The sequence below is a fragment of the Mustela lutreola genome, chromosome 10, assembly GCF_030435805.1.
Source record: "Mustela lutreola isolate mMusLut2 chromosome 10, mMusLut2.pri, whole genome shotgun sequence".
NCBI lineage: Eukaryota > Metazoa > Chordata > Mammalia > Carnivora > Mustelidae > Mustela > Mustela lutreola.
The window spans coordinates 49,372,209-49,389,171 of record NC_081299.1 but is presented as its reverse complement, the minus strand read 5'-3'; the positions used below and the strand labels follow the sequence as shown (position 1 = coordinate 49,389,171).

At 40.3% G+C, this 16,963-nt stretch overlaps 1 protein-coding gene across 3 annotated transcripts in view; it reads right to left on the bottom strand.

Annotated features, from left to right (window-relative positions):
* NFIA (nuclear factor I A) overlaps positions 1–9,885 on the bottom strand; it is a 566,515-nt gene extending 556,630 nt beyond the window's left edge. The window contains exon 1 of one of the 3 annotated variants that reach the window (XM_059138245.1): positions 9,351–9,885. In XM_059138245.1, coding sequence (XP_058994228.1) covers positions 9,351–9,446 — 96 coding nt within the window. In that variant the 5' untranslated portion in view covers positions 9,447–9,885. The remainder of the gene's footprint in view (positions 1–9,350) is intronic. The other 2 variants (XM_059138246.1, XM_059138244.1) reach the window with 2 other exon arrangements.
* Positions 9,886–16,963: the final 7,078 nt, after the last annotated feature.

The following is a 16,963-nucleotide window of genomic DNA, read 5'->3' as shown; positions in this document are numbered from 1 at the left end:
CCTGAGTTAGCATGTGACTGTGCTGGGCATATTGGTGTCCTTATAGCGAAGGAGTGAAAAGCACAGCTTTAGAGTCTCTCAAACTACTGTGTGGCCTCTTCACCCCTACTTGGTTTCCTTATTGGTAAGGTAGAGGTAATGATATTAAATTCACGGCGATGTTTCGCTCACATGTGTGCAGACCACTTGGTGGCTCGGCGGCAGCACAGAGCAAGCAGCCAGCACGGGGTAGTCAGAAATGTCCACAGATACCTGGCAGGGCAGCCGTTTGCCCAATGATCTTCTGTAGCCTAGACACTCACTCTGGGATGTGGTAGAGGGGGTGAGGAGAGGAGGGGAGCAGAGTCCTGGAAGGCCCACTAGCCTTAACTGCTCTCACTTCTCTAAGCTCTCCTGTTGAGCTGCATGGAAACCACTCTTTTCTTTGGGTACTTGCCATAGGTCAGACATTGGCTAGACACAGAAAGAAGTGTACTATTTAGACCTTATTCTTCAAGAAGAAGAAACATCGTGGGGCTGGATAGTAAACAGGAAACCCCCAAAATAAAGTAATCAGTGTTGTTGTAGTACTATGAACAAAGGGCTGTGAGGCAGGGGGGTTGGGGTGGGGGAGTGACTCATTTTGCCTTAGGGAACCTGGGAAAGCTTCAGGGAGAAGACCTGAACCTGGCAGGGGAGGGTAGAGTTTGCTGGCTGGAAAAAATTGAACGGGTGTCAGCCTGTGTGCTTCTGAAACTCTCAGGCCAGGAGACCCTCGAGATGCCAAAGCCACTTGGAGACATCTGGTGCCAAAGTAGAGGGACTTGGGGTAGGCAGGTGAGGCTCAGCGAGGCAGGCCTCTGAATCCATCAGGCTCCCCACTCTGCATTCTGTCCCTGTCCTCCACTGCCTCCCAGGTCCCCTTGCTGCTGACCACTTTCTTGCTTGAGGGACCCTTTCTCCCTCTTAGGTCTTCCGTTACTTACATGGTCTTCAGCCTCCTTTCTCCCACCCATGAAAGTCTGCCAGGAGAAATGGATCAGATGTGAATGGGGGAAACTGTGGTGCAGTTTGTATGGTTTACGTGTCCGTGATCCCCCTTTTAGGGATATTGGCCTTTCAGTTCTTTGATTTTGGGGGAGTGAAACACTTTGGTGCTGGAATCCCATGCTATCTTCAGATCTGTGGTGGATTCTCTCTAGCTTTAGGCCCTGGGTAGCAGGTGTGTTTTGTTTGGTTGTTACAGTTTTGCTGTTACGGTTGGTTAGTGGTAATTCAGTACACTCTCCAGTTTGTCACCAGCCCCACCATTCCCCACTAGATCAATTATAGCCTCCTTGTCTGACCCTGAGCTCACCTGCCTGGTCTGAAGATGTTAGTGTACGTGGCCCCCTGTGTTAGACTTTGTTATTTCTTGACTTCTCAGTTGAGAATTTTATCAGTCCCTCCTCTAGTAATCTTCTCCCTCAGATTTTTGCATTTATCCCTTTCTTATGCAGTTCTACTGACAACACTGGGTCCTCAGTGCTGGGCAACGTACTACAAGCATTCAGGGACTCCCTCCTATTTACTAGGATGGAGTCCAGACCATAGCACCTGTTACCAGGTCATTTCTCCCATGTTCATAAAAATGAGAATTGAGATGGCCGTTTCTCTTAAAATAAAACACAACAAAGAAATTTATCATGATTTTAATTGATTCTTAAATGAATAGATGACATGAATTATTTAGCCCACGGTGTTTTCCTTTGCAACATTTGAAGGGAGCTTATCAAATCCAGCTGCTGGGACATTTCATCAGCAGGACGACAGGTTGTGCATTTGGGAGGGAGAGGTTGGATGAGGACTTTTTGGGGTCGTGGGGAGGAAGATAAGGCCATCCCGGGAACATACCCTAGATGGGTCTAGACTTTGTCTACACTTCGGTTACGTGGGGAGATGGTGCATATAATGTGGTATCTCCTGGGGTGAGAAGGGTCAGCCACACGGACTGAATGTCTGAGTCAGCTGCCTGTGTCACAGCCCTCCCCTGGGAGCCTGCCAGGATTGCCGATTTGGTGGAGGGCTGCTTTGTCCAGGATTCGGCATCCCCGTATCTGACCTGTCATTATTCCCAATCATCATCCATTTCAAACAGTCAGCAAGGCAATAACATGAGCACACCAAGGTAAAGAAAAGGAACTTGGATTATGAGGAATAAAAAATCTGTCTCACACGTGGCACCATTAAATAGCTCTGGCGGAGACATATTGTTTATAGTCAGCAGTTGTCTGGAAAATAGATGTTTACTTGTAGTGAGTGTATTAAGATCTTTGCCATTAGGTAATATATATCCTGCATTGTGTCTTCCCTTACAGAAAACTATGTTGGAATAAACCCTCAATTAAAAATTCTTGTGGCAATGAAAAATATTAAACAGCAATAATGTTCTATATTGGCATTTCTGTTTATTAGAGAGAGAGAGAGAGAGAGTGATTGAAACGCCAGGAGTCTTTCTTTGGAAGGTTGGCCTTTTTAAAATGGTATATTCCATTTAAAACTGCAAGTGAAAGATCTGCTAAATAAAGATTAAATTGCTTATAGAAAAAAAATGTCCCTAATATTCAGCAAGGACATCAACACACCGAATTTCCCTGAACCATCCATCTTCTGATAAAAAGGTATATTTTAATACAACCACATGCATCAGACTCTCCTGTCTCTCCGAGCTTCTGTAACCAGGGATGATACAAGATATTTCTGTTACAAAATAGGAACTCGGTTCCCACAGCTCTTCTAGAACAGGGCCTGGGTTTTATCTGGCTTTTGACACATTGTCATTTCTCTGCCTCCATTTCCTTAGCGAACAGACTTGTGCCCCCACAATACCAACATAGGAATGGATGGTGCTAATCCCGTCAAATCCTGAATTCTGTTACATTCTAGCACTTATAAGAATCCACTGGTTTCTGACAAGTCCCAGATGAAGCCAGGGGACTCTTGCAGTCTGAGCAGCTCATTCTAGGTGTGCATTTCTCTGGGGTTGGGGGTGAGTGACCTATTTGGAATCTTGGTTCCTTGTATGTAAAGTGAAACAATATGCTCACTTCAGAGGTTTATGGTTAGGATTAATTAAAAAAAAAACAAAACAGGAATTCGAAACCTAAAACAGACTCTGGCAGATAGTTTTTGCTCAATCAATTCTGTTAATATGAAATTTTCAGCTAGTGCAAGGCTGGTTCCCTGGTCCCTTTGAAGCTTGAATGATGGCCTGCTGGCAGGAGCAGCAGCTGATTCTCTACCTCTCCCCTGGCCCTTAGTAGGGGCTCATGCATAGTTGGTAAATAAATGAAAGATTGCTGGAACAAGCTCCTGAGTTTTCACTTCCAGATCTACCAGTGGTTACACCAACCCATTTTGCCCGACCACACATCCCAGTTTTCTCTGTCTTCTATTTCTCTCAGTGGACTCACCATTTCAATTAGTAGCGTGGGAAAAACTGTTGCATGTTATCCTAGAGCTCTCTTAAACCCAATCAACAAATACTTACTGAGGGCGAGACAGGTGAGCAGAATGAGGTCAGGAAAAAGAACTCAGCGTAGTTTCTAGAACACTGCTCTGCAAATATATATGGTGCGGCAAAAATCTAGGACAATGGTTTGTCTTTATTATTTCTTTTCCATTTTAAAATGATCTAATGAAGTAAAATGAATCCTTACCCTCTGGTCCTGATTTGTTATTCCTTGCCAAGCACCCATTTCACAATATAGGCTCACCTGAAACACTCAGACCTGCTGTCACAGTAAGCAAGATTTCCTTTCTCTGTAGGTGCCAAGGAGATATCAACAGGGGTTGGAAACTTCTTAGATTAACTCCTTCGCTCCTTTGGGACACCTTCTGTACTCAATAGTATGGGTGTTTGGAATTCTGAGCAGAACCGAGGAGAGATGGACAGCATAACGGCCACGACTATCTGTTTTCTATTTCCAAGCTAGCGAATCTTGCTTTCTCCCTTATAGTATTTCCTTCTTTGCTTGGTTTCATGGAAATGTTTTAATATGAAAGTTTTGAGAATATCCTGGGATTAGAGTCTTGGAATGAACTTTCCTGCTCATACGATCAGCCCCTTTAGTTTAAAACTATTCCACTTAAAAACATCTACTTATAACTACCAGCTGCTGGTTCTTTTTTCTTCATACTCACGGACACACACAAAGACACATAGAGTCTGCACATGTACACACACACGCGCACACACTCCCCTCATATGCACTGTATATATGTAAACATCCAGAAGGAACAATGCATTGTAAAAATTGTCCTGTTGAGTTTGTAATCCAGTGTGAGTTACTGAGTGCTGATAAGTAAAGGAAGTTCAACCAGACAGTTTAATCCCCCAATTTCCTGTCTTCTAATCAGCCCCTGATTCTTTTGGTTTTAAATTAGAAACATTCTGACAATATTCAGGACAGGTGAAGGAAAATCAACTAGAAAATAAGTAAGGACAAAGCATTTATTTTACAGTCTAAAGTTCACAGGAGAAATATGAGCGTAATAACAGGAAATCAAGATTTTTAAAAAGATAGTGCAAGAACATAGGCTGGCTTGAATAACCAATCACATTTCTGAATGGAGTGCATTTGGATCATAATTTGATTTAGAGGAAAAAAAATAGGAACATAAAGTATTTGCGTCTCCCTAAGCTTAGCAAATGGTACTTTAAAAGATGTTGTACAAGGCTAACCTAGAGAAAGTGATAAGGACAATTTCTTAATATATGTGAGAGAGAAAGATAAAACGGTACTTTATTCAGATTTTGCTTGCAATCAATCATTGCTAATACTGGAAGAAAATAATAGTGCATGGACATTTTTGAAGTAAATGCAAATTCTTGGAAATTAATATAGTCACACATATTTATAATGGTAGATAAAAATAAGACAAGTGTGCATTTAAAAATAAGCATAGGCAGAGTGTGCAAATGCTTGAAATAGAATGTGTATAAATATGTTTATCATGGACACTTTCTTTTGAAAATATACTGGGTACCGAGAATGATATGATTTATTATTTACTGAATCCCCTCATTTTGATTCTTTTCATTTATAGCCATTGTAGCAATTTCCAAGTTCTTTTAATCATCATCTCGAAAGAGCTAGAGCAAAAGCATAGAGAAATCTTCATTAGGCAATGTCAGAAGACAATCATGAACAACAGTAGCTCAGTTGAGAATTAACCATTTAAAAATTGAAATGATAAATACAACTAAAGTTGTGAGTCCAAGCAAATAACAACAACAAAAGGTTGCATGAGATAGGAGTTCCTGGGTTTGCATCTGCAGCAGTTAGGGCTGTCAATCATTTGAGAAGTAGGCTGGAGTTGAGAGTTTTTTTGAATTGTTGAACACAGTAAGACAGTATTTCACAGTCGTACCTTGCTTGGTAAACATACATATCTACTTTTTAAAAAGGCATTTAAATTTCAAGGCATAGCATATCCTTGCTACCCAAGTATTTTCCTGGCATACAAAGTCTGAGTTGTAAAAATTTGAATTAAGTGCTGGATAATTCTTGACCGAAAAATTACATGGTGATTTCTAAAAAGAATGCTTCCAAAATAAGTTGTTGGGAACCTAGCATGGGGAGAGAGGGGTGGCAGGATGATTTAATAGTCTTCATTTCATAGTAACTATGAGTTTTTAAATTGGATTGAAGAAATAAGACAAATGTGTTTTGTAATTCAGATAAAAATCATCCCATAGTATCTTATCGGTAAATCACTAAGAAGAGGAGGCTGTTTATTCTGCCTTCGTTTGAACACCATGTGGGTAGAATGGAGGTAATTCTACTGGACAGAATTATATTTTAAAGCATATGCATGCTTCCAAGGTGCTTCTACTCCTTTTGGAGTGGAGAAAGATTTCATGAGGGTTTTCTTTAGTTGCGTGTCGAAGGTTTCAAATAGAGATGTCACAACATAGCTAGATGCAGTGGATATGCAATATCTATTTCTTGATTTGCATGATTAAAGCATTACAGAAGTGGCTCAGATATCAAAAGATTGCTCATAAATGACAGCGCCAAAGGTAATTACTGTTAAAATGTACATGCTCGAACCCTGGTCGCTTGTTAACTTCTAAGTTGTGTTTACAACTCTTTGGGTTGGAGTAAAAGTTCTCATTTGAGTTTTCCATGTCAAGACCTCTCTCCCACTCCATTTTGATGCCAAAAGAGTATTTAGCATTTCTTATATCCTACATCTGTCGAGAAGGTGTCAGCTTTAGCCCAAAAAAGCAATAAAAGGTAAAGAAGGCCCTTCTTATTATTTCCCATTTAAGAATATTTGTTTCTTGAACAAAAGTAGTCTTTTGTAGACAAAGCTAAAATTTGTACTTAAAAAAAAAAAAACCAGCCCAATTAATTTAGTCAACCAACCTTCAGTTCGTTACCAAAAAGTGCAGTTAAAACCCTACTGTAAGCTGGGTGCATTATGATAGGGGTGGGGATAAAGAGGGAAAGAGGAGAGGGGTTGTTATTCTCAGCCTTTTATTAACCAGTTTCTTTCATTCTAGTGGGTCTTTATTATTTAGAAAAATAAAAATGGTCTGGAGCTCTATCTGTTCTCACCTAAAAATTTGGAGTAGGTCATGGCTGTCTACAACTGGTCCAACATATGCCCCCAAACTAAAACAAACAAACTCATTTGCCATACAAATTGTTTACGATTCATTAAAAAGCAAAATTGCATATCCCGGTGCTGGCAGCTGAGGCCGAGCCTCCACGGGCGGAGGGGGCATTCACTGAGTTGCCTTTGTATGCTGGGAGGACCAAGCGGAGGTTCCCACTATGCAGCCCGGAGTCTGTGCAACCAGATGACGCATGAGGTAATTTTAAAGCTTTATTTGCCTTTAGTGTGAAACTCAGATCTTGTACTGTCCTTTGCTTAAAGAGCCGTATCAGCAAGGAGCAAGTCTAATTTTTTTTTTTTTTTTAAAGTTGGGGAAAATTGTTTGGGGTAGTTAGGTGACGGTCTGGAGGGAGAGGGAGTGAATTCTATTCAAGTAACGAGAAGAGCTAAGAGAAAATGTGAAATGTCTCTTATTTTAATTAATCCATTCCCCCCTTCGTCAAAGTCCTCAATTTCCCATCAGTAGCGGGAAATTTACATTAGAATTATTTGTAACTGGCAAATATAAAATGCTGTGGTATGTGGCCACCTTTGAGGGAAATAAAAAATTGATTTATTCTCTATGGTAACTTCTACAACTTCTTTAAAGAGCACTCTGATCTCTCACCCTTTTTCAAAGCAAAGATCTAGAAGCATTGAAGTTGAGAGAAACTTCCTGTCGTATGCAGCCTAAACAGCAGCATGTGAGCTTACAGCATTGTTTATTTTTAGTCAACTGCATTGCTAAATGTTTCCACCACTTTTATATTTTATATTCCCGGCGGTAAAACATCTGTAAAACAATTTTAAATGAAAAGCAACTTCCAAGTAAACTTTACAAAAAATAAATGACAGTTTTCCAAGTTAAAAAAAAGAGGAGCATTTGGTGATCTTTGCAAGAAAAAAAAAAAGATAACACAATTTGCCATAAAAAGTAACAGTCTATAAAATCTATGAGCTCTTGAAATACAAGGAAGGAGAATGTCACCCAGAATATGACATCAGCGTGCAGGGTTGTTTTTTTTTTTTTTTTTTAAGACTTACAACTTAGCTTAGAAAATAATAGCTAAACCAATCAGTATATTCTTTTCTGGTGTTTAACAAGCTGCACAAGGCGAAGCAATAGGCAACATCATGGCATACAAGTAAACCTTGTTCTTGCTGGCAGAAATTCTAATGGGAAAATAAGTGCCCTGAATAGTTCAAGATCTGAGTGGATAGTCTACTGCTAGTCTAATTAATCAAAAAGTGCAAGTAACATTGTCCTGAAATCATTGGCAAAGTTTCTATTGTCTAGTTAAGAAATCACAAGTTAAAATACAATGTACACACATACCCACAACCACCTTTACTCAAGGGTCCTTAGGATGGACACACAGCACCCCAAGAGCAGCCGAATAGAATCCTGCGGTAGCTCACTTTTAATAGTCTCTCAGTCCTCAGAATTCCTAAAACTTGCCCAAATGATACCACCATTGGTCCAGGAAGGGGAAAGGAGAACTCTTTCCGCAGATCATGCAATGAAACCGACCATGTCCTGTCTTGTAATTCCATTCGTCAGTCTCCCCCTTCAACACCACTCTCTCTCTCTCTCTCTCTCTCTTTTCTTAAACTGATATCTATGTGAAATGAGCTGAAGTTCACGGTCCAGTTAGGAACGGATAATACATTCATTGTCCTGGCAGCAAACTTTTTTTTCACTCCCTGGAAGAATTCACGCTTGCCACAAGAATAATAATTACGGAAAACTGGAAATGCTCTGCTAACGAAGTAATCCTTAACGGACACCACCCTAACGAGGGCAGTGATGATGTGAGGACTCCCTTCCTCACAGGACGCGCATCTCCCGTGACAATAAGCTATTGTGCGCCCTCCCAACTCACTCTACCTCTTATAGATCCAAGATGTCAAAGGTTGTCTGGCCTGGTTGACCATGACATGTGAGTTAACTCATTCTGCGGCTGCATGGTAGAACTTTATTAAAACTTTATTTGCACCCAGAATAACTAAAAGATAGAGCGTGTGGGTCTTTTCCCACTCAGAGCTGGAGTTCCTCAGAGATTTAAGACCTGCTCTGAGGTAAACAAATGGGGAAAAGTTAGATGAGAGCTACGGGTCCCTGGATGGAAAACAGGGAGTGGGGACCCAGAGTTCTCCCACAGGTGACTTCAAGCACTCCAATTAATGGGGCAGGACGGGAATTCACCCAGGGCTTGTCTCTCCCCAGCTCTAACACACGTCCTCAGAAAATACCACAGCCAAGGAAAAAAACCAAGCACCCCATAGTCCCTGAAAACAAAAGTAAAGGGGGCTGCAAAGCTAGAGAGAGGGAGCAAAACCTGAGGGCCCGAACAAGCATTTCATTTCATTTTTTTTTAAACCCCAAGACCAACTTGGCTAAAACACCATCTCCACCTTAAAACTTCTGCTACTTTAAAAAAAAAAATTAAAAAATTAAAAAAAAAAACCACAAAACCAAAAACAAACAACAACTCTCAAACACTGTCCCATGGAAAACCAGGGCAAGCATTGCTGGGAACTCAGTCGCAGAGTGGCAGAGAGAGGATGGCAAGAGGAAACAGTGTGAGGCTGCTTCACTGAAGAGTGTGAAAAAAATCAAATGTGAATTTGATGAATGTGAGGTCTGGGACATTTTGTCAAAGAGGGAGGGAAAGTAGAAAAGGGAAAAAAAAAAAAAAAAAAAAGCAGCCCGGCTGCCAACTCACCATCCACCAAGTTCTGGCCGAGATGTCGTAGCAGAGCTGCCATTTGATGGAGCCGTCGGAAGCTTTCCCTGCCATTACGCTGTCAGCAAGCTTCATCTGATGCTAACTCACGGGAGATAAGACACCTAATTGAGAAAACATTTGCAGTGGCATGTGGGGCAACATGTAGTCCGGTCCATACCATATGGAATCATGGGTAAAAAAAAAAATCTCCTTGACAATGAACCAATCTCTCACAGACCCAGTGGCAAGGTGAAGTGGAGATGAAAAGTCTTCTGCTCCTAGCACTGTCTTCTCTCTCCTTTTTAAAAAACAAGGACCCACTGCTACACATCAAAGAGAGGCGGTTAAAATTAGGGCTTCATCACTCAGATGATTTTGGTCTGCAAGGTTTTTCCTTTCCTTCCAACAACCAATCCCCCTTCTTTTTTCTTTCTCTTTCTTTCTTTCTTTCTTTCTTTCTTTCTTTCTTTCTTTCTTTCTTTCTTTCTTTCTTAAGGAGAATAAAGAGATTTAATAGGACAAAGGCAGGTAGTGGACTGCGGAGGGAGATCGCCACAGGCTATTAGCCTAAAATTTCTGCTTGACAGATGGAACTGCTTAGAGACTATCATGCGATGTTTTGGGCTTTTTTTTTTTTTTTCCTGCCCTCCCCCCCCCCCCCCGACTTTAGGTCTGATTCAGTATCTGTTTTTCACAGCCACTTCTCTCAAGAACGTGAGCTGTGCATTTAAAAAATGTTTAGTTCAGTTTTCCTGTCTTACACATCTCATTGGAAGCAAAGCAAAAAGTCTAAAACTAAATCTGGGAACTGCTGAACAGGTTTTCCAAGGAGGAAAAAAAAAATACTGGGGAATAATATTTCTTTTTCTTTTCCTTATTTTTTAAAAATTAATTCATTAGTTAATTTGGTCGTGAAGGAGCATAAACATGAGATGACAGTGGTTGAATCCCTTGATTTTTGGTTCGCCTGATATTGTATTTAGGTGTGTGTTTTTATGTGAGGAAATACAGTACTGATATTTCACAAGTTCTAACCTAGGCTAGGCTATGCGCCATCTCTGTTTTTTTGGTGTTCTAATTTTTTTTTAAATTAATTCTGAGCTTTTTGATTCTCTGTGAATAAGGTGATCAGTCATTATCAATTCCGTTTAACACAATTCAGACTAAACTTGACATGAGTAGTTCCTTATTCAGGGAAAATCACATCTGATTTCCTTACTGTAACCAAGCCATCTTCTTCACAGGGGTTTTTAACCACACATCCTCTCTTTAGAGGGAAAAATAAACCACAGCACGGACCTACCAATAAGAGTGACTGTAAAAATGATTTTTTTTTTCCTTAAGTGAGAAGTCCAGGCAACTGCTGAATTTCAAGTCATTTTACTCGAGGACTAAGAGGGGAGAAGAAGTAGAGAGAATACCATGTATTTGTTATATTTGATTCTTTTAAACTGTGTCAGATTAGGAACGGCAGAAATACCTTTATAAGAGCTGTGTACCAGACACATCTTCTTTCTTCCTCTATTTTTCTGGATATAACTGGTTTCTTGATCCCCAAGAACCTCTCAGTGATATTACAGTTCTCTACACAGCAGGTCTTCTGTATAGGCACTCCTAAGCCTGGGGGAATTTATCTACAGCATTTTTCAGGGCGATTGAACTGTGATTATTTAAGAACTTGTGCATTTACAGCCCAACTATCCAGTGGTTTTTTTCCTAGTCACATTTTCAACTGTATAATATTTAGATGAACTTATTCAGGACCCATTTTAAGTTCCAAAAAGGTTAAGTTTGGTAGCCCCCCCCCCCCGCCGCCCCATTCTAACCTCTTTCTTAGTAGTTGTTGTTTTAACTCTTTAGCATAAAGTAAATAGCTGTTTTGACAAAAATAATTTCAGCAAAGTAAATTTTATCCAGTTCTATAATTTAAAACACGATGCCCAGACTGTTTCTACAGAACGAGCCACAAATGTAACAAATAAGATATTTTTTTCCTCTCTCACCCCTCATTGTAATGGGATATTTTCCCCCCTAATAATATAGGAGTGGAAGGTGGTATCTGGAATTATTATGAAATATGGATATTGTCATCACTTTTAGAAGCATCTTTACAGTTTTTATTGCTCTGGAATTACCTTTCAGAAAAAGAATCTGCAGCAACAGAGGAAATGTTAAGTTGCCTTCCGTGTCCACAAGCAAATGGACCTTCTGTCAGGATCCTGCCCTGAGCTTGCCAGCCAAAACATTTGTTGTCTTGTGTAACTGCAATGTCATTAAAATGACCTGGTCTTTGTGCAGTTCATCATTTTGAGAAAGAAAAGGAAAAACGCTGGAAATTCTACATAGAACATAAAATAGCATAAACCAAGGGGGGGAAAAAAAAAGGGAAAAGGGAATAAGAAAAGAAATGAAGCGGCATTCTGCATTTGAATGAACCTATTTCATCTTTTCCTACTTGCCTCTGAAAAGCAGACAAAACCAAAGTTTCTTCGCTTTAGGGTCTTCTCAGCATTCTCCAGGGCAAGGAGGTACCTGGGCATTTTGGATTCCTGGGCCCACAGCCTTCACAATTTGTAAGTTTGTCCTGTAGCAGCTTCTGAAGTTGGAGGTGTCTCTTATCTGAGCTGCTGCATTTCTGCAACTCGCAACACCCCGTCCAGGCCCATTATTTATGAATGAATGGGGCAGAAGGTGAACTGCAGTCCAGATTTTACTTTGTGAATGATGGAATACCCGGGAAGATCACAAGAGATGACACAGTAGTTTTGAACAAAGAAATGAGAAATATTATTGGATAATAGTGTTTTAAATCCAGAACAATTAGGTGCATTTAACTTTATCATTGTTCTCTAAGAGGCTGGTGGATGCTGTCCTTTCTCATACAGCAATCAGTCTTTTCACAGTGTGGCCCGTTGTTAATAGCCTTAAAACAAGATTAAATAAAACATGTTAAATATTGCAATTATTGTGGGAAATAAAATTATTTGGTGAGCATAATGGGGAGCAATTCAAGCATTTAACATGATCCAGGAAATGCTACTCCAAACAATTGCATTTGCTTTATGCATTTTTCCCCTTTGATTGCTGACAGATGCCTTTTTGGAAACAAACATCTAAATGGTTTGCTTTCAGTCAGAAAAAAAAAATATAACAGAAAGTGGCTACATGTTTTGAATTTAACTCTTGTCATTTGAATACTTCTTTCCACTGCACGTGAATGAATCAGAGGCAAAAATAGGACCCTCATCAAGAAATAGCCCCATCAGGATTTGGACTTTCTGACTTCCTTTGAACATGATTTAGAAGAAGTGGGAATCCTCTAGCAATGAAGTCAAGTGGTGGGTTAAACGGCTGGGCAGTCTGCACGGTATGAGGAATACAGTCCAGTGACTGTGGGGGCGCATTAGAAAGGGAATTGTTTTCTCATAGCATGAGGCCTCTGGCAAAGAGCAAATTACTTTCCAGACTCTTTCTGGCTCTTGTGGCCAAAGCACCCCAAATCAACTCTCCCCTTTTGGTGAATGGGAAGAACCTGGGAGAGCTGGGGGGAAGGGGGATTCCCATCTGTATCTTTGCTGCGATGCTCTTGGATAAAGGCTTCAAAGACTCCCCTGCCAACAGGTGTACAATACTAAGGAGTGGGTCGGGTTTGTCATATGTTGCTAAAAGGCAACATGAAATAGTATATTAATGATTTTCAGAGGCTGGAGAGTAAGCAGAGTGGTTGCTGAAGTCAGAGTGGTTTTCTGAAGTCAAGTGTCCATATCCTGGCCTTACTTACCGTGTGACCACTCCCAGCTTACTTAACCTCTCTGATTCTCTGTGTCCTAAATGGGAAAATGAAGATAATTACTTGAGTGGATAGACAGATGGATAGATAGATATGGTTATTTAGTAAAAATCTGTATGAAGTCAGTAGCTCCTGATATGTAATGTGTGCTCAAGCTATATTGTTGCTTTGGTATTGATGTTTTATTTTTATTATTCCTCTGTTGAGTTAAATCTCCTCCCCTTCCCTTCTGATCCTATCTGGTGAAGCTGAATTAGGTCCCTTTTCTTTGATCTAAGAGTCTAATAATAGTCTAATAATCTAATAATCTTTTAATAATCTGTACCTTGCCCCGTTGCAGCTCCTAGCACGGTCTATGCATTCTTCTCATATTTGCACAGCATTTTCTTTTACCTTGGCTTAGACTGTTGCTTCTCCTAGTGCATCACCAGCATTTGCAAGTCAACTTCTGTTCCTGAGACCCCAGTCCTCAGTGATCTCTAACACTTTTGAATTTCTGTTGCCTTTCTTATCTGTGTGATTCATTGGTGCTTCACATAAATTCACTACATTGTCATTTATCTTTAATGAATATATGCCAGTCACTCACTCACTCACTCATTCACTCATTTAACAGCAACTCCTGCAATGTAGGCAAGTAAAATTTTCTTTTTTCTCCTTTTTTTTTAAAGCTTTGTTTCTAGAGCCATTGGAAAATTGGAACTCTAGGAGAAGAGTAACTGGATTTGGAATGCCCCATATAATAACAGCTAACACGTATTTAGTACTTCCCTTTAAAGCCAGGGGCTGTTCCGAGATCTTTTTATTTTCAGTAGGTCCTTAAGGATATAAGATCTAATATTAACCCCATTTACAAATTAAAAAAAAACAAACAAACAAAAACAAAACAGGCCCCAAGAGTTGAAGCAACTTATTTAGGGTCCAGGAGTTAGAGATGGAAGGATTCAAGCCTAGGAATTAAGAGTCTGGAGCTTCTCCACTCTGATGTTGCCTCTTGAACCATGAAAGAGGGGAAATAACAGGACTTAGCACCTGCTGTGTGCCAGAGAGTTTCTAAGGTGCTTTGGGGTATGAGAAGTCATTTAACCTTCACAAAATCCCGAGGCAGTTCGTATTATTATCTTAAGTATTGCAGGTCAGTGTCAAAAAGGAAGAGACTTGCCTAATGGCACGTACTAATCAAGAAGAGCAGAGTCCACCCTATGTCTATTTATCTAAATGTTTTCTCAGAACTACTCTAATTAGGTAGCTCTCAGAAGATTTTTCAAAATTTCTTTTGTAGGTTTGGATGCTGGGCTTAACAAATATGTTTGGCTTTGGATCTCTAGGCTCTTGGAAATCAGAAATTAGAAATGTATACTTTTGCTTACACTGTAGAGAAGTTTGGTTTAGGGCAATAGGTACTTAAGACTTCTTTTTCAAAGCCTGTATTGAAGAGGGATTATCTACTATTAATACCTAGGTCTTTTCTCTAACCTTAATAAGGTGGAAAATCCTAAAATGGTGTTCAGGACATCAGTGTCTAACCTTGAAAATGAGTGTGTACTCACATGGAAGCGTTGGAATAAGAAGAAGAATTTACACAAAAGGAAAGGCAGTCTAGTTCCTCCAATGTCCAGAGAAATGCCAACATCTTTGGTGGCAGATTAACTCTTCTTGATCAAAGTAGCCAAGTCTTCTGAACAGGTACACATCATGACTGGGCATGAGCATGGTTACTGAAAAAAACAAAACAAAAAAACAGTGTCCCAAGTCACCTGGCATGGTTTTCTCACCGTATGGCAGAAGCAAATGCTACAAAGCTGAAAAGGGCAGAATTGAAGAAAATGCCAGGGGGTCCAGACAGCCCCATCCGCTTTAATGATATGCCCAGAGATTGCCCAGATTTTTGAATTAGGATATATATATATGTGTATATATATATATTTTTTTTTCAAGAAAAATATTGATGATTTTTTTCAGCAGAGACTCACCCTCCATACCCTGCAGAAAATTCGTTTCCTTCCTAGTGGCAGTTCTGGTACCATTTCCACTTAGAAATTCTTTGACTTTTATTTTCTCTGCATTTTCTGTTAACCAGCTGCCACCCAAGATTGGACTAAACCCTCTGCCCCCTGTTAAAAAAGAAAAGAAGGAACATCGCATACAACACAACCCTCTAATAAGTACATTCGCAACTTCTATGCAAGGCGCCTAAGAAAACTCAAAGGTTAATATATTCTAACTAGATGTTGGGTATAGAATGTCAGATCTGTCAAATTTCATTATAACTTGCTGCTCATTGAAAAAGATTTGATTTCTTTTGCCACTGTCCTACTATGTTCAAGGCACAGACTGCCAGCAGCAGCCCACTGAAGACCACAGGCTGGCAGTGAGCGGGCTCGGGTGGGAAACCAGCCGCAAGGACCATCTGCTTCCGATTTCTAGCTGAGCCAAGATGTGCAGTGAAGTGCATTCCATTCACCAGGCCAGCTTCTCCCCTGCTCAAGTTATTAGTGTTACAAGTGAAATGATCTTTTCCAAACAGCAGGGGAGCTATAATCCTTATGGAACAGGACCTTAAAACACACACATGCACCCACAAAAACACATACCCACATACACATGCACGCACAACATTCAGACATCGTTTGCTAAAGTTGTGTGTAAGGCGGCTTGTAAATTTAATTACAGCCTTCATGGGGTTTATAAAGTATGTTTTATTAAGCATGATAACCTCTGAGGCAGCAGCTTATACATTGGCCTCATTTAGTCTAATTGAATGATCGAATATCTTTAGGATGCTTTTTGCGGGCATGGTTGAAAATGACAAGGCGGATGTATTTAAGCCATCTTAAAGTGTAACGGCTTTCAGAAGCGTAATGGGTTTTTAGGAATAATCAATGGGAGCCCTTGCTTGGTGAGCCCATGTGAGCCAATCTTGTGCAAGTAGACAGTGTGGAGGCTAGTTAGCCTGTTATTACATCCCAAAGGGGCCAAATGACTGGTTGTCGCTGTGTATGTTGGGAGAAGGTATGTCTTTGTTATTTGGTGTTGATTTTCTGTCTTTCTCAAGGTTGGGCATTTAAAAAAAAAATATGGAGGTGAATTAGCAAGGCTGATTGTGCAATAATGTAATAGAAGAGCAGGAGGAGAAGTCAGAAGGTTTTAATTAATTAATGTGGCCAATGTGCATCTACTAACTCATGCTTGCCACTGGCTTAGGTGCTCAGGATACAAATAAGAAAGACTTGGGACCTGCCCTTGAGGAGGTGTGATGGAACTGTGGTGGTGGTCTCATCTTGGTTCTTCCACATTCAATGCTTGACTCTGGATTGTCACATGCCCTCTACAGGCTGGTCTGTAAAATGGAGATGACAATGGCCGACTATCGGGGAGTGTTGTCAGAATTAAATGAACTAAGGTACATAAAAGGACAAAAGCCCATGATAAGAAGTTAGAAGGTGTTCAGTATATGTTAGTTTCTAATCCCCTGTAGTTCAAGGACCTGTAAATTTGTAGATGACCTTCCGGCAGATTTCTCCTGCATGGATCCAGGGAGGCTGCCTTGGCTGTGGTTCTCTGGCTGGTGTCTGCTAAGCCCCAGACCAGGGAAGGGCCTGCAGAGGGCGCCATATAGAGTAATGAATAATTAGGCACCTAATGTCTGCTTTTGGTTCTGGGTGAAAGAGAGAATGATTGAGACTGATTTCTCAAAAAATGAACGTTGTTTTCCTTTCAAAGCAAAGATCACATAAATTCATTTAATATGAGGAGAGGGAAGGAGGATGACAAAGTTTCTTATTTCATAGACTAAGAAAATGAGACCCAACAGAGACAA